The 25,469-nt window shown below is 47.4% G+C and overlaps 1 protein-coding gene across 2 annotated transcripts in view; it reads left to right on the top strand.

Annotated features, from left to right (window-relative positions):
- Positions 1 to 25,469, top strand: part of LOC146206196 (uncharacterized) — a 134,440-nt gene that overhangs the window by 54,769 nt on the left and 54,202 nt on the right. The window contains exon 1 of one of the 2 annotated variants that reach the window (XM_084590825.1): positions 5,158 to 5,336. The exons of the other annotated variant lie outside the window; for it this stretch is intronic. Within the exon in view, the coding sequence (XP_084446951.1) occupies positions 5,322 to 5,336 (15 nt within the window). The 5' untranslated portion in view covers positions 5,158 to 5,321. Of the gene's footprint in view, positions 1 to 5,157; positions 5,337 to 25,469 lie in introns of those variants that run through there. 2 annotated transcript variants of the gene reach the window in all.

Raw genomic sequence — 25,469 nt, forward strand, 5'->3', positions numbered from 1 at the left:
GTCACGGCGCCCAGGAAGTGCTCTCTGGCCGTCATCATGGTCCGATCGTAAACACTGCGCCCGGTGACATCTCGCAGCCCGACCAGGCGTAATGCTGCGTTAACATAGGGCCGCCGCGCTGCGCTGGCGCACATTGCTGTGACAGATTACATTCGACGCATCCCCCGCACAACTGCGCCCCGCGCCGGATCACCTCGCCATTGTTCCGGCCAGCGCCGCTGCAGAGCCGCGCTATGGCATCTCCGACACGAGAAGAATTGACCCTAATCTCCCACAGGACTCCGAGAAAGACTGGCCTGTTGCTCTGCGGCTGCCGTCGAAGCGGTTTTACAAGCCTGTAGAGCACGGCGGCGAGGTCAGCTGCTGCTTCTCGGGGGGAAGGGGGGGGGGGGGGGGGGCGTCTCCTGGGCTCGATTGAACTGAGCTACCTGAGCTACTCTCCATCCTATCCTTCCCGCCTCCTCTCATCACAAGGAAAGATACCGCGCGGCGAAACACCTCGCTTTGAACGATATATGCGGACTGATCGATGCCGCCCGATTTTCTCTTTGAACGTAAGTATGGCATCGTCATTAAGCATAAAATAATTTCCTGGGCAATAAAGCGGCATTCTGTGAAATATTTTTCGCCATTCAAACACAAGTGATGATTACAAACCACTGGCCATTCACTTCCTATAGCGCTGTTATGCAAAATTCCTTGTCATTTGTTGAAAAAAAAAAAAAAAAAAGGATTGTTACCAACTTAGGAGAAAAAAAGGGATGTGCAGGGAAACCACTGAATTACATGTATGCAAGACCATGGCAACGCTGTGTAAAGCTCTCGTGAATGCCGAGAAGCGTCGCTAGTTTCATTTGTTCAGATCGCAACCGCCGACGGGCGTTGTTTCTGGAAGGGCCTCTTTTGCCGACAGAAAGCGACGCTTGCTCTGCGTGACAGGATATGAAAGCGTTGCTAACCCACATTTGTTTCATTTCTGCTCATTTTATCAACGGTGGCTTCACGTGACGCAACCGTAAAGAGGTTAATAGCGTGCGAGAACTCTTCAAACTTCGAAGGCTCTGGACTTTGTTCTGTCACCTTATGCTGCCGCATTGCACATACCAAGACCATGCAGTGACAGTTTTTGGTACAGAAATTATTTATGGATTTGTTCATTTTTGCAGAACAGCCTAAGGGCACAGCCGGGTATTACGAGGGCAGGATTGGCGAAAAAGAAACCATGATAATAGAACACAAGAAACCACAAAGATGTGCAGATTTTTTTATCATAATAAAAGCTTAAGTATATATATATATATATATATATATATATATATATATATATATATATATATATATATATATATATACGGTCTTTTTTTTTTTGCCTGCATCAACTGTGTTCACCTTGCGCCGTGGTTCGTTCCACACGTCTGTGATCAATATGTGTTTCTTACCTCCTCCCGCCTCCTTCCCCTGCGTACCAGTCTCCCCGATTTTACTTCCTTGACTTTTCATCTTCCAATCTATCTCCCTCTTGATTGTTGAGTAATGGTTTTTAGACTCCCTTGTTTTGAAGTTAGCGCTCCCCTGCTATCAGTACGCGTGAGTGATTTATTGAAAATGTGTGATGAGGTAGGGAAATTAAAAAATATTTCGCCTTTTACTTAGAGCAAAAACAGCAGAATCAGATTTAATTTAGGTTGAAATACCCATATCTGATTCTGCACGTAAAAGGCAAAATTGTTTTGCCTTGTTTTGTTTTGTTAAACTGCTTAGTTTGTATTCCCACCCTGCTAAAATCCCAACACTGGGATTGCAGTATCAATAAATAAATAAATAAATAAATTTCCCTACCTCATCACGCATTTTCAATAAATCCTCGTTCCATTGCGGCAGAGAAATGGGTTTGGTTTGGTTTGGTTTACGGGGTTTAACGTTCCAAAGCGGCTTGGGCTATAAGAGACTCCGTAGTGGACGGCTCCAGAAATTTCGACCACCTGGGGTTCTTAACATGCAACTTACACACGCCTCCATCGAAAAGCGGCCGCCGCGGCCGGGGGCAAATTGGTGCGCAACTAAGAACCTTGAAACTATCGATATGGCTTAGGAGTTTTTTTTTTTCGTAATGAGCCACATCCACCTCGGCTGAGTTTGTTATTCGCAGTACCCGTTGCGATGTGCCAGCTGCTAGATGATATGCTTTAAAGTGCTAGTTATTTTTCTTACTTCGTTTTGACAGTCTTCCCAAAGAAACTTCTTGGAGTGAACTTACCCTAATAGCTTAATTTCATATAGGTTCGGTTTCTGGGCAGGGCTCTTTTCGGAAAAGAATTAAAAAAAAAAAGTAATGTATTCCACAAAAAAAAAAAAAACTTTCACCATGGATTTTTTTTTGTTTTTTTTTGTTTTTTTTGTAAACATGTTGTTTCAATGCAGCTGTATTTTATCAGCTTTTGCTCTTTCATCAGTGTGCCTTGCGATGTACAAAAAGCGTATTTTGAAAAGCCGCTACCTCCGCTTCAAAGAGGGATACAGCGGAAAAGCGGTGGCCACGTTGCCGCCGACGAGAATCAACATGCGTGCGTGAAAATGGTCGCACCGAAGGAATGCAGTCATTCTGGAAGCATATGCCCAGATGGCTGTCACGTCGTTGAACGACAGATTTTTATTTCTATTATTATTATTATTTATTTTTTTTTTTTATTTGTGCTAAGGTTGTGCCCTTCGTTTTGATCCCTCCAACTCCGCTCATTCAAAATTTATGAAATTTACAAAATGGGAGAACGATGAGAGCGTCATTCGCGCTTTCAAGACAAGGCTACGCCGGAAGGAAAAAAAAAATGTGGTTCGCACTTAAGCTCCGCCTTTAAGGGTATGAGGTGATAGCGTAGGCTACCATTCCACATACAGAGTCCTGCTTTAACCGAGTTGTATGAACGTGCCTGCGTGAATACAAGGGTCCTGGCATCGTCACCCCATATGAAAGTAGAGCAACGCGTTGGCAGCTCCTGCCAAACGTGACGTCAGGCAGCCCTGTGGCCAGTCAGTGGTCGGCCATGTAAGGTGCCAGCGCCAAGCTCGTAATTTTTCTCTCACAACGCCGTCGCCGGATTTTCTGGTAAACAGGGTCTTTAACGCTATCGCATTAAAAATTGGAGGCCCCATCTTCACTTCAAGAATGTGACGTCACATGCCAGGGCGAGAAACTGCGTCTGCCGGGGCGAGAAACTGCGTCTGCCGGGGCGAGAATCGCGTCTGCCGGGGCGAAGGGCTCCAAAGGTCTCTTTGGAGACATCGGCACGCACGTTGCTTAGCTTACTGCTTTTTCAGTCAAAAGGACTTCTATCCCACCAATTACCACTCACTTTTTCCCCCTTTTTTTTTTTTTAAGCGATGTCGTTAAAGCCCAACCACAGGCAGCGTTTCTGGGGGATCTCAGCATTGACGCCGATAATGATTCGGAAGGGGGGGGGGGGGGGGGAGGGGATACACAAGCCACGCATGGATAGGTCGGGCACCCAGTGCCCCAGGCGCAAATAGTTTCCGCGAACCTCAATTTTTGTCCGCGCGCCACGTGTGCCCCTTGTCTCCCCCACCCACCCTCCCCACTAAGTTCCTGTCATCGCTGAATGGGATGATTTTAAGTTCAGACCAAGGGCCATTTGAACGAGAACATCTTCGGCGGAAATCCACCTGGTTGGGTTCTTGAGTAAGGGACCAAGTTGGTCCTGAAACGTCTTGTTTTAATAAATATTTACGGGGGGTCATCGTTCGAACTTCCAGGATTGTCCCCATGCCTTGGCTTGCAGACGCCAGTTCGTGCGCCATCACGTGTTTGGTCACCCTCTCTGGCGCGTGTCGAGCGACGACGCTCGTAGACGAGACGCTGACGCAACGCCGAAGAAACGCTGCTATGTGGTCGGGCCCATTCATCTAATCAGGATTTTGCTGTCATGGTACCGCCGTTTTTTCTAAAGGCGGAACATTTAACGTTATCCCGTTAAAGTCTGGTACAAAAGAAACACGGCATACCCGTGTTCACCGGTGGCGCGAAGACATATTGACTGATGTCGAAATGAGAAATGATAGAGTTTCGGCCGATATGCGGCTGTAATATTTCATAATGTCATGAAATTTGAGTAAACGTAGTTCTAGAAAAAAACAAAACAAAAAAACTCGGGGATACTTAAATCTCCGCTTTGAAGGGTGTGATGCGGCATCGTTAATGGCTCCCGTTTGTCTGCTTCAGATACTCGTTGGGGAACATGCACACTGCTACATCTAATTACTAATCTTTTAATTTGTACCTTTATTAAATAAAGCCAACACACACTTGTAGTATTGAGTCATGACAAATTGTTTATTGCAAAATAAAAAATCGAGTAAAATACTTGTGTCAGCCGTGGCACCTGCCATTGCGTTCGGAGGCGCCTGAGCTATGGTGGCGAAAACAATGAGACAGTGAGTAGACAGTAAGAGGGAATATAAGGGCGTGATAGATAGGACAGGGTAGGGGTATGTTAAAAATAATATAATACTCACCTGATCTGAACAATTGACTTAGCAGCATTGTTCGCTTATGACTACGGTTCAAGTTTTCAGGAAAGTCCGACAATGGTTGCTTTAACCAACTGTCGCAGTGCTTGGCGCCTTATCGCTATATCGGCGATAACAAAGAAAGATTTTTCCAGCGCAGTTACACTCGCCGATGTCCTCGATTACAACTATTTCGATTACAACCCCACCGATGTCCAAATGAAGTTTCATTCTACTCTGCATCCAGAAGCAAGGCTCCTTTCTTTTTTGCACCGCTGGTTACGCATTCACGTGTCGCGCTGCTGCCAGGCCCTGTCGGGCAACGCGGAAGCGCGGCCCGCCCGGGGCCCGCCAAGAGGGCCGCGGGCAGGTGCTGCGGCCAACGGCCCCTTCGGCAACGGCGGCACCTGGTCCGCCAACAGCTGTGGTCCACTCAATGGCCGCCGTCGCTCGCTCTCTCTCTTCATTGAGGCGCGGAGAGGGCGAACGCTAGGCGGCGAGGGGCCAAGACGCAAGGAGAAAGTGGGAGGGCCTCGTAAGTCAGGTAATCACTGACGTCACGGGACCTTGAAGTACATGCAGTTTCCCGCCGAGCCGGCACGAAGACGATTACCAACAGACGCGTCTCGGGCAGCCTGCAGGTCGGACGCGCTGCCGCCGTCCGGCCGATGCGCGCCGCTCCTCGCGCTGGATATACCTATGTTGGACTCGCGCACTCCTGGAAGCCAAGACGTTAGGCGCGCACTGGACCGGATTAGTGTGTGCGCTGTTTCCGCTCCGACCGGGTCGCCGCTGCACGGATGACTCTGGGAATGGTGAGTGGCTCGCCTCTGGGCTCGACCGCATGCTCGCGCGCTCCGTCGCCCGAGCACGCGGTCAGCCCCTTTGGCGCTTGTGGCGCTGCGCGCTCCCATCTCGCTGATATCTCAACGGAAAATTTATCTTTTCGATTACTTTTCCTTGCTGTTTCTCCAACACTCGTGTTTATATATTTGACTACGGTGGGGAATTTTTAAAAAGTGCGGCAGGCAGCAATTTTTGTTCTTGAGTAGACTAAAAGACAACGATGCTTCACATGTTTCCTAGATCGTTTTTTTTTTCTTTTTTCAATTTCTCAGCACGTCCTTTTAATTTTTTAATAAATGTGTGCATGCGTTCGTGCGAAACTGCTTGGCTCCAAGTTCGTGAGTAAAATTTTGCTCATCCGTTTTTTTTTTTTTTTTTTTTTCGTGTTTTTGCGTGGAGGTTTACGAAGCAGCCGAGCTTCGGCCAGCGGTATATTAACGTTCTTTGCCGAGAAAATTCGAATCCACTTTTTAGGAGCAGTTCCCTTCGTATTGGGCGTTCACAATGAATGGGACCTAGCCTAAACATAAAAAGAAAAAAGATGACCGCGCAGTCACAGTGTTGTATGGGAACTTGAAGTGGCGTTGTGCGGTGTTCTGAGAGAGGCTTGTCTTCCGCCATTGGCAGATATGGACAGGTGCGCTCTCGTGCTAAAAACGACGCCCGTCTTGGAATGCGCTGCTGTGCTCCTGCTCGACTCTTCAACCCTTAACGATGCAATCAAGATGCGGAGAACGGTGCGACAACCTGCCCCGCATGATTAAGTTCCGTGTGGCCGACACATTCGCCGTATAACTACTTTGCGTTAATTTTGGTGTGTGCTTTTTTTCTGTCTCCTTTTCCTCCACTTGGAGTGCATGAACTCTCTTGCCGGTACTTTCCTCTGTTGTTTACTCTCGCGAGCTACATGGTTAGTGCATGTTTTTTTTTTTTTTTTCGAGCTTGTATTGCGCACTGCCCCAGTGGTACTGCTACCAAACGCAGGTTATGAGCCACGTCATGTTTGTGTGGCGCCGTGTTTTTTTTTTTTTCTTCTTTTTTTTTTCTGCCAACCTCTATATGTCAGCATTATCCACGAGCGACTGAAACATTAGGCGGAATCGATATACTAGCCATTCTTATCCGATCCCTATTACTCATTTCTCCATCGGCATTTCCTTGAGCGAAGCACGCTTTATCAGTGCTCTCTGACTGAGCGATAACACAATTATCAAACGGTATGAACACGATCACTTCATTACTCCGGCCGCGCTAGAACTCGTGGAGGTGCTGCGCGACCTGTTTCCGTAGTCGCTCATTTATATCCGCTGGCCGCGTAAACCCCCGCGCTGAATCACGCGTAGCGGAACGCGCTTTGTTTACGCTCTGCTCCTCGGCTCAGGTAGACGCGGTGATGTCTCCCTACGAAGTGCCCGCACTAGGCTCCGAAATCTGCGCCTTTGGCGAAACCGGAGCCCGCGGAGAGAACGCTCGGGTTTTCGAGCGGGGCGTCACGATTCCGAGACACTGGGCGCCTCCGCTGGCAGCGCCAAAAGCGGAGCCAAGTGCGTCGCTTGTTCGCCTTTGGTGGAGAGGCGTTGCACTGGCGGGCTTGCGCAATACGCGCAGCTCCCGCGGGCTGCCTGTGAGAGATAAACTCTTGGCGCCAAGAGGGGAATTTTAATGTCGTGACCACGCTCTTCGGATTGGGCAACGTGTTTTGTCGCATTTCCAGCGTTATGAAATTCGCGCGAACGTAGCGCGGGCCCGTTGCCCCACTAAAGGCGAAAATAGATTTCTCACACTCCGCGCGCGTTTCGCGGGGGCAGGCTCGCATGCGAGGAAAAAAAAGGCTTAAATAGGGATCTGCCGCCTCTGGGATGCGTTAACGCGGCGGCCTTCACCTCAGTGGCATTCTTGTGGCACCTTGAAAATTGTGCAACATATGTATAGGCCGGGTTATTTGTTTTCGGGTTTTATGTTGTTGTTTTTTTCAAAGTCGGGGGGGGGGGGGGGGGGGGTAAAAATCGGGCGTTATTTGTCGACTTAATTATAGGGGAGAAATCGGGTTTTTTGTATAAACAGCCCAAAATTCGGGTTTTATCGGGTTAAATTTACAAACTAATAATTCGATTTCTCCGATTAGGGTTAAGTTTTGGGTTGCTTTCAAAAAAGTATTATTTAATAGTTCGGCGTTTGTCGTAATTATTACGCTCAGTGATGTGCAACGGTGAGTTTTTGTACAAGAGATAGTTTATTCTGGTCATAGTTAACATACACAACCACCTGCATGCTCCGAGACCTGTCTGGTTGCTGGAGGTATCTTAGCTGAGAGAACGTTCGCTCAACGTCACAGTTGCCAATAGCTAGACACAACAATGTCGACGCTGCATTTAATAGCCTGGGGTAGCGCGCAGTCGCCACGTTCCAATAGTCCATCTGTTCAACACTCTCATTTGTGGGGCTTGCTTCCGGCATGCACTGGCTAAACTCCTTGCGAAGCGAGCCCACATCGCCCGTCACGGAAATAAAGAGAGGTCGGTAGTCATCAAACGACTGATTCAGCAGCCGCTTCTGGAATGGATCGAATAAGGCACCCAGTTTCCTCATTGTCAACATGGTTTTCTTCTTTGTCGGTTCGGTTTCAGAGTGTAGCCCCATTTTGTGGAGATTTTCGAGCAAAAATCTTGAAGTTTTTACTAATGTGGCGCTATATACTTAAATAACAGACAAAACACCTTTTGCTCGATCGCTTTTAGTGATCATCGTATAAAACTCGGTGACAGTCTGCTGTAGTTTGACGTTTACGAGGTGATCGAAGCTTGGCATGTTTTCCGCTTTCAAGCATTTTTTCAGACATCTAAAAGTGGCTCGAGTGAATATCTCTCATTAACACTGCCTTTGCATAAAGAACTTCTTTATCAGAAAGTATGACTCGAATAGCTTCTATTTTGGTGCTTTAATATGAGCTTTCAAAAGTTCAGTGGGCACAGTTGTGTGTGTGTGTGTGTGTGTGTGTGTGTGTGTGTGTGTGTGTGTGTGTGTGTGTGTGTGTGTGTGTGTGTGTGTGTGTGTGTGTGTGTGTGTGTGTGTGTGTGTGTGTGTGTGTGTGTGTGTGTGTGTGTGTGTGTGTGTGTGTGTGTGTGTGTGTGTGTGTGTGTGTGTGTGTGTGTGTGTGTGTGTGTGTGTGTGTGTGTGTGTGTGTGTGTGTGTGTGTGTGTGTGTGTGTGTGTGTGTGTGTGTGTGTGTGTGTGTGTGTGTGTGTGTGTGTGTGTGTGTGTGTGTGTGTGTGTGTGTGTGTGTGTGTGTGTGTGTGTGTGTGTGTGTGTGTGTGTGTGTGTGTGTGTGTGTGTGTGTGTGTGTGTGTGTGTGTGTGTGTGTGTGTGTGTGTGTGTGTGTGTGTGTGTGTGTGTGTGTGTGTGTGTGTGTGTGTGTGTGTGTGTGTGTGTGTGTGTGTGTGTGTGTGTGTGTGTGTGTGTGTGTGTGTGTGTGTGTGTGTGTGTGTGTGTGTGTGTGTGTGTGTGTGTGTGTGTGTGTGTGTGTGTGTGTGTGTGTGTGTGTGTGTGTGTGTGTGTGTGTGTGTGTGTGTGTGTGTGTGTGTGTGTGTGTGTGTGTGTGTGTGTGTGTGTGTGTGTGTGTGTGTGTGTGTGTGTGTGTGTGTGTGTGTGTGTGTGTGTGTGTGTGTGTGTGTGTGTGTGTGTGTGTGTGTGTGTGTGTGTGTGTGTAGTGATGGATCGGCCTTTTTCTTAGTTCCAATGAACTGCTTCGCAAAAATTTGTGGCAGGCGATGCTAGCTGCTGCTGCTGCTTATCTGGCGCGATCTTTGTATTCAGGAATGTAGCCTAGAATTTTGTTAATGTAATCCATCTACGGCGCTTCCATACAGTCTAGGCCAAGTGACAGACTAATCGGCAGAGCTTTTTTCCAACGGGTTCGAAAAGCAGAGATGAGTAAAGCGAGAAAGTGCACCCTTTATGCCTCGGTCAAACCGAGACCCAAAGTTGCGGATAGTAAGCAATTTACTGCCCGTCTATTAGCGCAGAAATTGTCTACTAACCAGCCGCAGTGATGTATAGTGGTGCCGAATTTCGGGATAAATTGCTCTAATGTTTAAGGCCAGGGTATAAAAGGCAGAGGCACCCCGGTCTAATCAGGATCACGCGCACTACAATAGGCAATTGTGCTCGCCCCCCAAATTGGCGGGGGTGATAGTAGGAGCACAATTCTCTATTATAGTGCACAGGGGGAGAGGCACTTAGGAGCACAATTGCAAGGGCTCCTCTGCCTTTTGCAATGCTCCAGATATCTTGTGAGACGAAGTATAGGGTTCCATGTAAAGAGAAGAGGCTTTCACGCGTTTGGTTCTACATTTTATTCGGATGCTTTGCAACGAGATGAATTATCGCAAAGCCTTTTGATCGTTTAATAGAGTAGCAGGGTGAGCAGAACTCGTGCATAAACATTCCTTTCAGACGAATGATATTGGAAAGGCCCTTATGGTGGTGCTAGTCGCAGTTTGCCCGAGTTTTCTGTTACCACGAGGACTGTGGGGCAGATTTTTTTTTTTTTTTAACGTATCATCAGTGGTAGTCATTGGGCCTCAACGCTGCAGTGGCTTTATTTATGTGTAGATGTGGAAGCAATTTTTGATATCATTTGGAACCTAACGGAAACCTGCCACGCTCTGATGCTCCTGGAGAGAGCTACGAGGAAAGAATGCCAACCTTCATAATAGGCAGCGACAGCGCAGGTGGTTACCTAGCGCCATTTCTTCTCAGATACGTTCGGATTTGCGCGAGTTGGTGTACTTGGGCCTCTCCTCAGCAGGCGCACGTCGTTGTCATGCTGCACAGTGCGGCGCCAGCCGGTCTTTGCTTCACTGATTTCGCGGAGTTGGGGGCGCTTCATTACACTGTTGAAACTTTGTGTCACGTGGTGCACCGTATCGCGCAGAAAAGAAACAAAGGAAAGAAGCGGATCATGCTGCGCGAGAGGGTTGCGCGGATGCGCGCGTGTAACGGCGCACCTGCGGCCGCGGGGCAACAGTAGATCGTCCCCCCGGCGGCCTAACGGTTGCGTGATCATCAACGCTCCAGCGCGTCGTCCAGCGGCGCGCGCCCGCTCTCTCTCCGGACGCCATTATGCGGCGGCGAAAGTGCATCTCCGACGGGCGGCGCGCCACATTGTCCGCACACGGCGGCGGCCGTCCAGGGCGCGGCGGCGCCCAAGGACGCACGCCATCCGTGGCGCGGAGGAAGAACGGACTGGAAGGCCGCGGGTGTCGCGCCGACACTTTCTTGCTAATCGCGGAGGTTGGGCGAGGCGGCGATTACTGCGCGCAGCTTCCGACGACGAGGAGGAGACGTGCGGAAACAGCCCGAACAGGCCTTGAGTAACATTGTATCTGGCGAAAGAAAAAAAATTTTTTTTTTTTTCCCCAAGTGCTGCCAGCGAGTAACGTTACGCAGCGACAGGCCTCCGTTCCTCGATGCCTAACTGGATATCCAGCTAAGTCACGCTCTTTTTCACGAAATGTCCACGGCCCAAGGTTCGCCTCGCCCGCGTTGTGAAGACATGCGACCTAGACTTTCGGCTCTGTCAAAACGGGAGTTCAAGCACACAAAGTTCGCACCTTGCGCCCGTTGTAGTTTGCCAGTCTATTGAACAGTTCGCTCCTTGCTACTTGCCGCTGTACAGAGTTTCTCGCGGATCTCCGAGTCTTGTTGCATTGCTCATGATGCTTGCTTAGAATGGAGTGTCGGTGTCATCCCGACGCCCTAGCAAGTATAACCATTTCCATTCCTCATGGCGGTGGCGCAGTGGTTAGGGCGCTTGACTGCCGTACCCAAGGGTACGGCAGGGATCAAATCCTGGCCGAGGCGGCCACTTTGCGATGGAGGCGAAAATCAAGGTGTCCGTGTGCTGTGCGATGTCATGTTAATGCACATTAAGGAACCTCGGGTGGTCGAAATTTCAGGAGCACTCCACTACAGCGTCTGCCATAAGCCGTGTTTACATGAATGCGACAACTAGCGCATCGGCGGCGTCCGGCGAAGCGGCGGCCGCTCGCCTCACCACCAACTCGTCGTTGCCGCTGTACTGTGTCTCACGTTCGCAGCAAACGAATGATGAGTGAAGCGTTTTATTGCCTGAAGAAGCCCGCACCACACAATTCTGGCGGCAAAACGCTTCACGCTTCAAGATAGTGTCTGGAATCGGACAGCATCTGGGCTCAGCGAATAAACATTGTTTGGGCGCCATGCAGACAAATTGCCAGAGACCGCGGGACGTTCAGATAGCTTCGGGTTTGATAAGCAAATGCGACGAAGTATTTCATTTCGCTTGATACGCTGTTTTTATTATTTATTACTGCTTTCCCCCAATTCCGGTATAAATAAAATAAATATTAAATGAAATTTGGAAAATGTACAACCTGGCGGCCCCGCCGCGGTGGTGCAATGATAAGACGCCCGACTACTGTGCCGGAGTTCCCGGGTTCAATCCCGACCGCCGGCGGCTGCGTTTCGATGGAGGCGAAACGAAGAGGCGTCCGTGTGCTGTGCGATGTCAGCGCACGTTAAAGATCCCCAGGTGGTCGAAATTACTCCGTAGCTCTCCACTACGGCTCCTCTTTCTCTCTTTCCACTTTCATTCCCACCTCCCTCCCTTCCCTTACGGCGCGGTTCGGGTGTCCGCAGAGCAAGTGCGACAGATACTGCGCCTTTCCCTTCCTGTGAACCAATTATTACAACCTGGTGCCGCCGGTGCTTTCAATATGTGACATCGCGTGTCGCCACCACCGCGTTAGAAATGATGCGCTACGCTACATGTAAACGCTGTCGCATCGCATTATCGTGCGTCGCTAAAAAATGCGATGCACTATTGTCGCCTTCTTGTAAACACAGCCTGAGTGGCTTTGGGATGTTATACCTCGTAAACTATACACCGTAAAAAAAAAAAAAAAAAATATGTGTGTGAAATTTTAAAGAAAATTTCTGTCCCCGTACAGAGAATATCTGGTTTGGGTTGTGAGGTTTAACGTCCCAAAACGACTCAGGCTATGAGAGACGCCGTAGTGGAGGACTCCGGAAATTTCGACGACCTGGGGTTCCTTAACGTCACTGACATGGCACAGTACACGGGCACCTGTTCTAGTTCATTTACCGAAATACATTCACGAAAAAACAAACAAATTTTCTGTTTTCCAGCCGAAACATCAATTGGAAGGCAAACAATTCGATATATTTTTGTCGCCTGTTCTATTTTCTACCACAAACTCATTTTTACTTGAATAGTAGGTAAATGCTGAATGGAAAGCGAAATGTTATGACAACCCCGAAGGCGCATTCCGACGAACGGGTGCGTAACAATTTCGATTCGAAAGAAGATAACTAGTGGCGCCACATTGAGGTCCGTTGTTGGTTGGCGCCCTGCTACAGTGGTATCTGTTCGGCATTTTTCACTTGCCGCATTTCAGTGTCTAGGCAACGACTGCTGCGCGGCCAACTTTATGGGTGCCATCGGGTATTGCCAGCGCCACTAGATATTTGTGAGATGGAGTTGGCAAGGATTTCGCCTTAGAAATGGTGTTCATTAAAGAAATTGGCGCTTAACGCAATTTTGTTGTTACAGACAGAAAACGTGAAATGAAAGACGAGCAACAAAAAAGATATATTTGGATCATACTTTTCACTGTGACAGAAAAAAAAAACGCCGTATAACAGAAAATGTGTGCCAATTTACAACAATTATCTATCAGTTGTAAACAGAAAACACTGTAAAATGATAGAAAAAAAAATTAAAAATTGAAAACATAGAAGAACAGAAAATTTCTGTATTTTTCAACGAACATTTTTTACAGTGTATGTAATAGCTGAATTGTCTCGTCTGGAACTTGGGACGGGTTTCGCGGGGTTCCAGGAACCACCGACCTCTCCATTGCCTGCTCGTTTCGTCCTTTGTCCGAAAACTGGTTACTAAGAATTCTTGCTGAATGGTACGCTGCATGGATGCGATGATAATATGCTAATGACTGCGTAACGTGCGCTGTTCATAGGATGGCCAGGGTTCCGGGAACGGGAAGAAAGGAATCGAGTGACAAAGAAAGCAGCAAAAGAACAGTGGGGCAGAGAGGAACGATATACGCGCTAGAGCAGATCGACCCAGCTCCGTCTCCCGAAGGACGACTGACTGAATATACGAAGACGGTTTGCTAGTCCTGCCGGCGCGTATGTTAAGCTCGCCGTGCAAACCGGCATCAGCGCTGCCATCATCTCCCACATCAAGCATCGTATCATCGCAGGTGCGTCCAGACGCAGCCTCAAGACCGTCGGGTGAGCGGGGGGCATCCAGCTCTGATTCAATCTGTTACTGGCCCTATTTCTTGTTATTCCTGCTCTCCATCCCGAAAAGAGCCCTATTCGTACTTTTTTGCGCCTATAGGTGGCGCGGTTGTATATTATACTCATTTATATAAATATATTAACTTATATTTAGGCTAGGACACATTCGTTGTGACCGCCCGATACGAAGGAAATTGCCCCATCACTATCATAGCGAGCACAGGGTGATGGAGGTTTCACGGAAGCATGCACGTATGAAGGAACGTGCAGCTCCCGGCCCGGTTGTGAATCTTGAGACTATTTTTGTCGCTGGCAAGGCAACATTTACCGCATGAGGCGACAATCCTTGGCGATTCGTCGCGCGACGATCCCAACGCCTGTCGTTGCCGCTGGTGCACGCCGCACGAAGCGGCGGCACTCTGCGACAGAGCGGCGCGTTTTCAGCGTTGCTCTGTTACCGACGCCACGTAGTTCGCTCTAGGGGAGTACAGTTAGGCTAGTATCCAGTTTCTAAACAGCATGAAGCACAATAAAACACTGATGAAAATTCTTGTAACGCATCGCGTTTCTAAGGGACCCAGCGCACTGGTGCGCTACTACACAGCGATGCAGACTTGCTTTGTAAACAGTGACTTTCTCCCGCGCCTTTCCGAAATTAAACATGTCTAGCTATACTTACAGCCGTCCTTTTCCTTTATTACCCTCCCAAGCTTACTGAACTTACGCGATGCCTTCGTATATACCTTTGCATCGAGTCGTTGCGCCTAGAAACAAGCGCGCTGAAAACCCCACTACACACGGTGACAGTGGAGATCTGCCGCAAAAGAAATGCCATAAAGGCAAGCAACAGTGGCGTAGTTTTTCTTCACGCACGTGCAACATTTTCGGTACTGTGACCCACGTTGCCGTGCGTAGGCTTGAAATGCGGCAGGTGTAAACAAGGCCAATTCAGCCGTTTGACTGTCGTACAAGTAGCGAATGAACGTGAAACATTTAAACATTTTTTTTCAACGGTCATACATGTGCTTTGAAGACACTGACGAACAAGAAACACTACGTGTTCGTCCGTGCCTTAATCGCGCAGGTACGACTAATTGGAATGAAAGTACTCGCCCAAGCCAAACGATTAGTTAACGCGATTCCTTTTTTTTTTTTTTTTTGCAGGCATGTACCCGTATTGAAATATATATAATATTCTATAGCCATGATTTGAGCCAAAGCTTATTTGAGTCATTCTGGTTTACTTGGACATATAACACATAGTTCCAAAATATTCATATTCTCATTACTAACTTCATTGCCTTCCATTCAAAGAAATCACTTGTCGCCCTCTGAACGCTTTCCTGATTGTCTTGCATTGTATACTTCGGGGAACATTCATTACTCAAAAAAAAAAAATACCTCAGATTACTGCAGCAAAATACAACCTTGTATATCACTTTCTTCTCGATTCGCAGCTTCAAGGTCCAAAGCGACTTCGGTTTTTAATCCTTGGGGAAGTTGTGGAGACGACCTGAAATTGCACGATTTGTCCACTGTGGAACACTACACATATGATTGCTTTTCACTTTTCGTGGCAGCATGTCTATCCCTCAAAGGGTTGTTGCTTGCACTGCGAACGCCGATCACCTGTGGGTCGCTTCCGAGAAAAGCCGCCTGATGGCGCAATGGTGGCAGCGGTGGGATTAAGTCATTGCAACTATTCTGAGCCGGTGTGCTCTGTGTGCAAGCTTTGATTCTGTCCCGTTCTGAATCACTTTGAGGGGCCTTTTCTTGGTAGCGCTTCAGTCTGTTAACATGCATGGTGAAAGTTGGGTGCCTTCCTTCACAGCTCCGAATACGAAATGTTACAGGACCTAGTTTTTCCAAGATGCGGTAGAGGCATTTCCATTTTGGCGCCAGTTTATGTGACAGCCCCCTTTTATTGTGCTCAACTTTTAGCAAGACCCAATTTCCTGGTAGAACTCTGCTTCCGCGGCTTTAATGCTATGTCTCGCTTTCCGGACCGTGGAAGCGGATGCCAAAGCTTTCTTCGCCATCTCGTGAGATAGCTGCAGTCGCTACGACAGCTCTGCCCGATAATCGTCCACGACGGAATACTTGGGACGCCCACACCCATACAAAAATTTCCTATGGTTAATAGGAAATCCTTTGTATGGTCGGCTATAGAAATTTAGCCCAAATATCTATAGCGTCTTCTACGGCTGTCTTTAGGTTTTTTATAGACTGTTCTATAGAAGTCTTTAGCGTATTCTATAGACTTATGGCTCCCTATGTACTGCAATCTTTAGCATTTTCTATGGTTGCGTACAAACTTTTATGAAATCCCATGTATAGATGTTTGGCCCAAAAAGTTACAGCTTGCTATAATAAGTCTATAACCCATGTACTAATTCTGGTGTCCTAATGTAAGTATTGCAGTCTTTAGCATTTTCTATGGTCAGCTATAGAAACACTCGTGCATGCGTATGTGCATGTGTGTCATGCTCTATATGTTCGGACGTTTATTATCAATTCGATGCCTAAACAACTGAAAATTGAACAGCAGCCCCCACGTCTAAAACCATCATGGGTCGGAGGTACTCACCGTAGGCGTACCTCCATGCGGCGACAGTGCTCTCACCAGTTACACCAAGATTGTGACGCAATCTATTCATCGTGCAGCGTTGTAGTTGATGACATACGGTTTCTCGTTGCACACAGCACAGAACTCTTAATCAAGCTAGAGTACAAGTCGCACGAGGGATTCGAACCGACGATATATATTCTTTCATATAAGGGTGTACGCCTACTGGTCTATAACTTTTGGTATATGCACTATTCTATAGCCAGCTAAAACAGGTTATATGGCTTGCAGTCTGTAGCTTTAGAGGCATTGACAATAGCTAAAGATAACTGTATGACTACTAGTCTATAGCTTCAGGAGCATACACTTTTTTATATCCAGGTAAAGCAGCTTATATGGCTATCAGTCTGTATCTTTGGAGCCAATAAAATTTCTATAGACAGCTAAAGATATCTGTATTACTAATATTCTATTGCTTCTGGAGCATCAACTTTTCTATAGCTTGCTAAAACTGATTCTATCTCGGTCATACATTAGGAAAAACTTCGTCTCTTGAGTACACTCGTGGACGGCGGTGTTGTACGCGAAAATTACATCAGTTCAGTTCGGTCGTTCAGTCGTGTCCGACTCTTCGTGACCCTATGGACCATTTCACGCCACGCTTTCCGATCTCTCACTATCTTCCTAACATCACATAACTTCATCTGCAGTGCCTCGAGGATGCCATCTAACCATCGCGTTCGCTGCCTACCCCTTCTCCGGCGACCGTCAACCTTTCCCAACATCAAATCTTTCTCCAGCGACTCCTCTCTTCTCATCAGATGACCAAAGTAGCTGAGTTTTAACTTTAGAATTTGACCCTCCAATGAGCAGTCAGGGTTTATGGTCGACAATATCGACTGATTTGATCTTCTGGCAGTCCAAGGAACTCTCAAGAGTCTTCGCCAGCACCACAATTCAAACGCGTCAATTCTTCGGCGGTCAGCCTTTTTCACAGTCCAACTCTCGCATCCATACATCACAACTGGAAAGACTATAGCACGAGTTATACGGATCTTGGTTGGCAGACTAATGTCTCTGCTCTTTACTAGGCGGTCAAGGCTAACCATTGCTCTCTTTCCCAGAAGCAGGCGTCTCCTATTTCATGGCTGCAGTCTCCTTCCGAGGTAATCTTGGAGCCCAAGAAGAGAAAATCTGTCACAGCTTCCACTTCTTGTCCATTGATGCTCCAGGACTTGATAGGGCAAGACGCCATGATCTTTGTCTTTTTGATGTTCAGTTTAAGCCCAAACTTCTCACTCTCTTCTTGTACGCGCATCAGAAGTCTCTTGAGTTCCACTTCACTTTCTGCCATTAAAGTGGTATCATCCGCATATCTAAGGTTGTTGATACGTTTTCCAGCAATCTTCACTCCATATGAAGACTCGTCCAGACCGGCCTTCCTCATGATGCACTCTGCATATAGGTTAAATAGGCAGGGCGACAGTATGCAGCCTTGCCTCACTCCTTTCTCAATCGGAAACCAATCGGTAAGACCATGCCCAGTTCTGACTGTGGCCTCTTGTCCTTCATACAGGTTCCTGAGGAGACAGATGAGGTGAATTGGAACTCCCATCTCTTGGAGAGCTTGCCACAATCTGCTGTGATCTACGCAATCAAACGCTTTCGCATAATCAATAAAGCAGAAGTAGATGGGTTTCTGGAACTCTCTTGCTTTTTCCATGATCCAGCGGAGGTTGGCAATTTGGTCTGTAGTTCCTCTGCCCTTGCGAAACCCAGCTTGCACGTCCGGAAGCTCCCGATCCACATACTGCTGCAGCCTACCTTGGAGGATTTTCAACATCACCTTGCTAGCATGCGAAATAAGTGCGATCGTGCGGTAGTTGGAACAATCTTTGGCACTGCCTTTCTTTGGAATGGGGATGTAAACTGACCTCTTCCAATCCTGTGGCCACTGCAGAGTTGTCCAAATCTTCTGACATAATGTATACAGAATGCTAACAGCGTCATGGTTGAGGTTTTGAAGCAACTCAGCTGGAATGCCATCACTTCCGCTGGCTTTCTTCTTAGCAAGACTGGCTAAGGCCCATTCAACTTCACTCTTCAGGATGCCCGGCTCGAGATCAGTAATCAGAACCGTCTTATGTTGGGTTTGCACATTCGGGTCCTTCTTGTACAGATCTTCTGTGTATTCCTGCCACCTCTTCTTTATCTCTGAGGCGTCAGTGAGGTCCTTGCCTCGTTTGTCCTTTATCACGCCCATCTTAGCACAGAAGCTTCCTTTGATATCTTTGATTGTCTTGTACAGAGCTCTTGTGTTCCTTAATTGGCTGTTGTCCTCAACTGCTTGGCACTGTATGTTCAGGAAGGCATTCTTATCTCTCCTTGCTATTTTCTGAAAATCCGCATTGAGAACCTTGTATCTTTCTCTTTCCCCCATAACTTTTGCCATCCTCCTTTCCTCAGCTATTTGCAAAGCCTCTTCAGATAACCAGTTTGCTTTCTTGCATTTCTTTTGCTTTGGAACTACCTTAGTAGCAACTTCTTGTATTATATCACGAACATCAGTCCACATCTCTTCGGGCTCTCTGTCTTCTAGATCTAATTCTTGAAATCGATTGCTCACTTCCACAGCATATTCTAATGGAATTTGATCCAGATCATACCTGAAAGGCCTTCTAGTTTTCTGAGTTTTCCTCAATCGAAGCTTAATTTTGGCAACAAGAAGCTGATGATCGGTGCCACAATCGGCCCCAGGCCTTGTTTTTACTGCTTGTATAGCGCTTCTCCATCTCTGCCGGCATAGAATATAATCGATCTGATTCCTGTACAGACCGTCCGGTGAAGTCCATGTGTACAGGCGCCTCTTGTGCTGTTGAAAACGAGTATTCGCTATGGTCAGGTTGTTTTCTTGACAAAACTCTACTAGCCTCTGTCCAGCTTCATTTGACTCGCCAAGACCGAACTTGCCTACAATTCCGGATATTTCTTCACTCCCGACCTTGGCATTCCAGTCTCCTACGAGAAAAACGACGTCTGATGATGGGGTGCGGTCTAAAAGGCATTGTAGGTCCGCATAAAATCTCTCAACGTCAGCTTCTTCAGCAGTAGTGGTCGGTGCATAGACTTGGATAACTGTTATGTTGAGAGGGTGACCTTGGATCCGAAGTGAAATCATTCGGTCGTTTTTGGGGTTGTACCCTAGCACTGCTTTACCCATTCTTCTGTTTACTATGAGAGCGACCCCATTCCTTCTCTTGGATTCGTGCCCACAATAAAAGACATAATGGTCGCCGGAGTTAAATTCTCCCATTCCGGTCCACTTGAGCTCGCTGATACCCAAGATATCAATGTTCAATCGGTTCATTTCTCGCTTGACGACATCCAGTTTACCTTGCGTCATAGATCTTGGGATCCACAAATCCCAGTCTCTCTGGTCGCGTGCCACAACATGCGAGAGCAGTTGCTTAAGAGTCTGGTTCAGCCGCTCTACTGCCCCATTACATTCTGGGTGGTATGCTGTTGTTTTCAGCTTTTTGACCTTTCGAAGCTGACACACTTCTGTCATAACCGTGGAGGTGAAATTGCTCCCTTGGTCAGTCAGCAGCTGTTTGAGCATGTACACTGTGGCGCAAAACGACTGTCTCAACAAAGCTCCTCGCCACTGTTGGCACCTTCTTGTCACTCATTGGAATGGCTTCCGCGAATTTGGACAAGTGATCGGAGAACACCAGCACGTACTTGTTCCCAACTGGTTGTCGGTAAGGGTCCGATAACATCCATGGCCGTTCTCAAAAGGTGCATTCAACTCTCCAAACTCCTGAAGCGGAGCGCTTTTCCTGTTTTCCGGTGTTTTTCGTAACTGGCAGGATTCGCACTGAGCGCAGTACTCGGCAATCGACTTCCTCATTTCTGGCTAGAAATACTTCACTTCAATTTCCTGTCTCATTTTCTTGGCCCCGAAATGACCGGAGTACGGTGCGCCATGGTACGCACGTAAAACATCTCTAATCAGGCTGCGCGGTACAATGTATTTTTCTCTACCTAACCTTTGCGTCGGGTACGGGCACACTTTTAAGAGCAAGCCAGATGCGCTCAATGCGTATCCGCTTGAAGACTCCAAGTCATCAGCTAGTTTATCCCTCATTTCTTGAAGTTTCGCGTCCTTCTGCTGCTCTTGTTTCAGCTTCTCTTCATCAATAACCGGAATTAAAGCAGTGGTCCTTACTTCAGACACTGGTTCCGAGCGCACCCGACTCAAGGCATCTGCGTTCGCGTGCACTTTTCCCGCTTTATGCTCTATTTCAAAGCATAACCTTGAAGCTGAAGGTTCCAGCGTGCCAGTCGCGAGATAGGATCCCTGATGTTCATAAGCCACTTAAGCGGTTGGCAGACTGTCACTACTTTAAAGCGAAAGTGGTCCAGACGCAGCCTCAAGAACGACGGGTGAGCGGGGGCATCCAGCTCTGATTTAATCTGTTACGGGCCTTATTTCGTGTGTGATTCCTGCTCTCCACACCGAAAAGAGCCCTATAACTAGGACGTCACTACATATACCATTCCTCATAACTAATTTACGCCCGCGACGATTCACGGTAGTTTTTATCACGCAGGTCACAACAAACGGGCTGGAATGAGTAAGGGCGCCAGCAGTCGGTAACATGTGGCACTACAGCCAACAACAATTTTCAGAGCTTGCTGTCGTTGCTTTTACATGTTGATACCAAGGCGCTGCCATCGTATGCGCTGAAGCTTACCAGGTATCCAAATTGAGCAGTGTTTTTAGCCACTCCCAGCGCTCACATCTTATCCTTTGTGCTAGGAGTCGATGAGGGATAATTTCTGGTAAAAAAGCGAGCACTTCAAGGACTGCATGATCTACCGCCGATTGTGCTGCAGTCGCTCTTACCATGACGTCAACAGAGCCACCATCTTGTGCAGAAGAGCAATACCTTGTAACGAGACAATACACTTTTAGTTAGGGTAACAAGTATGCGTACGTATCGCTCACAGTGTTGCCACATTGGTCAGCTGGATTTTCTCAGGTGTCGACATAAAATTTCCCTTTTTTTTCCACGAAATATTTTTTCGTGAAAGGATAATTTTTAGAGTGAACACATTTAATTAATTTCAATAGAAATGTAGCACAATGAAATATAATATAAATCCCACGCATAATGTTGATCAATGGGATAGTCCTCAACCGTGAGTTCTTCATGGCGCCTTCGCGAAGCACTCTGTCTGTGCAGGCTGACATAGCTGACACTAGCCGTTGAGTTTCCAAAGCGGCCTGCGCTAGTCCCTCCCCCTGTAGCGACCCCGCACAACCTGCACCATTACTCTATCTTAATTACCCCTTTCCTTCCTCTGCACCCCTGGACCGAAGCCTGATCGCGCCCACGGCACAAGGACAAAAATCTGTCTTTTTCCTGGCCTTGGCTGCAGAGCGACAGAAAGTTGTTCGGAATGTATCTGAATGCGTTTCGGGAATCGGACTGTGTACGTGAAGATATCACGCACTTGACTATGAGAAAGTGAAACTGTCCCCTTCCGACCTTCCTAAAAGTGAATCCGGAATGCCACACTCTGGGCACATGATGTGCGATGTGCAACGCGCGCAATTCATTGACTTTGCAACCAAGGCAAGGCAGGCCGAAATTCTGCTCCTCCAAAAAAGGTCAGCTCGGCGTTTTCACTCAGTGTCTAAATATTTTTCCGACGAAACATATGTGGAACAGCAGTTTCCAGCGATAGCAGAAATTTCCCACATTTTCAATGGGTTGAAAATAATTTTCCCTTAGTAGCTTCGTTTCCCACGAAATGGGAAATTTCCCACGATTCGGCAACACTGATTCACTCAGTGTATCGAGTTTGTCGTAAACAGTGTGAACAGGTTGATGATGATGACAATTTAATTTAATTGTCATATATGTAGGACCCTGTTACACCTCACGTGTGGTTGAGCTAAGATATAAACATACTCAAGTCCTGACTAAGGAGAAGCATTTGCCATAAAATGGCGACATACGAGCCGTGTCTTATCATCGCAACGTCAATAAAAGCTATTTTCAGCTTTTGCATGCATAGCTACTTTAAAATAGTCGAAGGTAACCGCGATTTGATGCCATGCAACAACTGCTAGCATATTACTGAGGCTGCCAACAACTTTTGCAACATTCTGATTAGCCACCAACCATGAAATGTAAATTGCAGCTGATGTGATTAACATGTTATTGCGCACCTGTAGACTGGTGTACGTAAGTGGAGCAACTGTTGCCGAAAAAATACGAAGAGGTTCTTAAGATGTGCTTGCCACAAGCAATGGCATGGGCTGCGCCAAATCGTCACTGTGCGATAATGGTGCCTCAGAGGTTTGGCCTAACCGCCTCACAACACTGACACCCTCGGTCCTGGCAGAGATGATATCATTTAGTTGGGCAAACAAGCTTATTCTGGTAAGGAAAACACCGATTTCCCCGGTCGCCGCATCTGTTCATTAAAACTGTTCATAACAGGTATCTCATAGAGCACTTTCAAAAATTCTGAAAAATCTGGCACTTGAAATGAATGAAATCTACGATTACACTGAAGCCGAGGAAGTGGAAGGGGGGGGGGGGGGGGGGGGGGGGGGTTGCAGTTACTTAAAAACAGTAGTTATCCAGCCAATTAACCAGAATTTTCTTATTACATTTTACTTAACACAGTATGGTGGCTAGTGCCAGGTGCGAGTGAGTAGAAACTATGGTGGCTAGAAGGGAGAGGTGGCGCCAGCGCCGGCGTATCCGCCGAGAATGCGCGATCCTCTGGTTCAAGCGCTGCCGCGAAGGCCGCGGTGGCGCTGCGGTCAGCTTGGCGATGCAGTCACGCGATCGCGCGCATGTGCAGGTTCGCGCGCGGTGTATGGACGGTGCGGCAGCGTTCCTGTCTGTTCGCGGCTGCCAGCGTGATCTCTCGTTTATGACCATGATGTGTTGCGCTGCTGACATGTTAATGTGAGGGCCTAACTTCGCCGAACAGATGAACTCCAGCTCAAAAAAAAAAAAAAAAAATCACAGTATGTCCCTCCCAAGCAAAATTATCCCAATTTTATGTTCTTACCAGGCAGCACTTCTATGTTAAGGCCCAGAACTGTAAGCGCAACGCTAAGCAGGGAAGAATGAAAGTGCTGAAACTTAGGAGGGTTCTCTAAGTTGCATATTTATTCAAGGTCGAATGTAATATACTTTTTTTAATTTAGCGGGAAGTGATATCCTTGCCTCCCCATTTCTTAGTGCCAAGCGATGGATGCAGTGCTGATAATCAATGTTTAATGTTTTTTTTTCTTTCCAATTACACAGAAGCATGTGTAAATGTATCTGTTATTTTGAATTACCCTGAATGTTATGATGTGCAGTACATTGCTATTACTACGATGTGCAATAAATATTTGCTATGCTTCGTTTTGCTTGTTTGGATCCCCAATCACATTTTTTAGGAGTAATGCTGATGCTTCGTATCCTTGAAACTGAAGGAGGTGGAAAACATCGACCAAAGAACAGCAACCTTTTTTCTTTCATTTATTACCCCTTTTAATTTTCTTCTTACATATTATTTTATGCCTTGGGGCAAACAACGTTGTGGAAAAATAATGCGACCGCACGGACCCGAAACATCCTTCCATCCTCATTCTCTTGAAATAGTGCGTTGTTGGGCGAGTCGGTCAGACATATCTTCAAGGTATACTGCGCGCACACAAAACAAGGAGAAAGGTACACAACAAGCGCATCACCTGCGCTTGTTGTGTACCTTTCTCGTCCTTGTGTTTTGTGTGCGCAGTATACCTTGAAGACTCATTCTCTTGGTCTGTCTTCTACTTTCGACATGCACTATCTCGATCCGACGGGACTCATTCAAGACCCTTCAACTCCTGGAGCTGAAAGGATAGGTATGCCCGTATTCTACGCACCAGAAGTGTTGGAGTACCAGCCGATCGATTTTAATTGTTTTGTTTGTTGGGTTTCATGTGCCAAAATTACTCGGGCGAGACACCGTAGTGGAGGACTCCTAAATTTTGACCACCTGGAGTTCTTTAACCTGTACTAACATCACACAGGACACGAGCGCCTTGCTTTTCGCCTCCAGTGAAAAGCGGTCGCCGCGGCCGGGATGCGATCCCTCATCCTTGGGCACAACAGCCGAACGCTCTAACCACTGCACCACCACGGCTTAAAATTGAATTCTGTCAGCCGTAATCAGGTTCGATTACAGTTTAATGAGCTAAACCATTACCTGCAACAACATCACTGAAAGGCCGACGCGTTGCACAGACGGCGGGCATACGTATGTTCAAGTACCGTGGCTGAAGGCGAGCGGCGCGTACCATGCATCGCACTACGGCCAACAGCGCCACCTACACCCGGCTTGAAATGGAGGAGCGGCTTACGTCCGCCGTTGGCGTCACCTCCCCCTTCTAGCCACCTTAGTAGAAACTACATCAGTTGTCGATGCCGATAGAAGTTCTCCAAAATTGTGCAGGGCGAGGGTATCAGCTTTTGGGCAGCAAAAAAACCGAACGCGTAGAGTCGCGTAGCAAGAATGTGCACTGGCAACATATTGCAGTGACTCCCAAATTCGGACTGCCTCCTTCACTGTACGCCGGCGTGCGCTGCATTCTGCTTCGAAGTTCTCAAAAATGATGGCCACGTAGCATGCCATGACTGTCCTTTCTCTTGCACCATGCGACGCAGCAAAAGAAGGTGCATGACGGGGTACAATGGAGGAGGCAGTTTGAAATGAGCGCCATGTAGACCAACACCCATCTGTGACGTAAGAAAGATGCGGTGGCACTTCTGTCGCCAGACATGGGCGACAGGGGTCGGAAAGGTTTGCTTGTTTTGTATGGTTTAACGTCCCAAAGCGACTCAGGTTATCAGAGACGCAAAAGAAGGCTTAGCGCCCATAGGAATGCATGAAATCAAAATATTTCAAAGCAGTTTTCTGATGTCTCAGTATACGCGTATGATGTCTTTCGGTGCAAAGTAACCATGAACGTCATAGAACAGATTGTTAAAGTGTCAAAGCTCACTACAAGAGTGCAGTATTTTTAAAACACCGCGAAATGTTAGGGGGGGGGGGGGATACCACTCTGGAGCACGTACGACCCCTAAAAATACATGCAAGGAAAACTTACCAAAATAATTTTCAGTTTTCGGAGAGCACCAATAAATGCGGACGAT

This window comes from Amblyomma maculatum, chromosome 1 (assembly GCF_055883805.1).
Source record: "Amblyomma maculatum isolate TAMU_Amacu chromosome 1, ASM5588380v1, whole genome shotgun sequence".
Taxonomy (NCBI): domain Eukaryota; kingdom Metazoa; phylum Arthropoda; class Arachnida; order Ixodida; family Ixodidae; genus Amblyomma; species Amblyomma maculatum.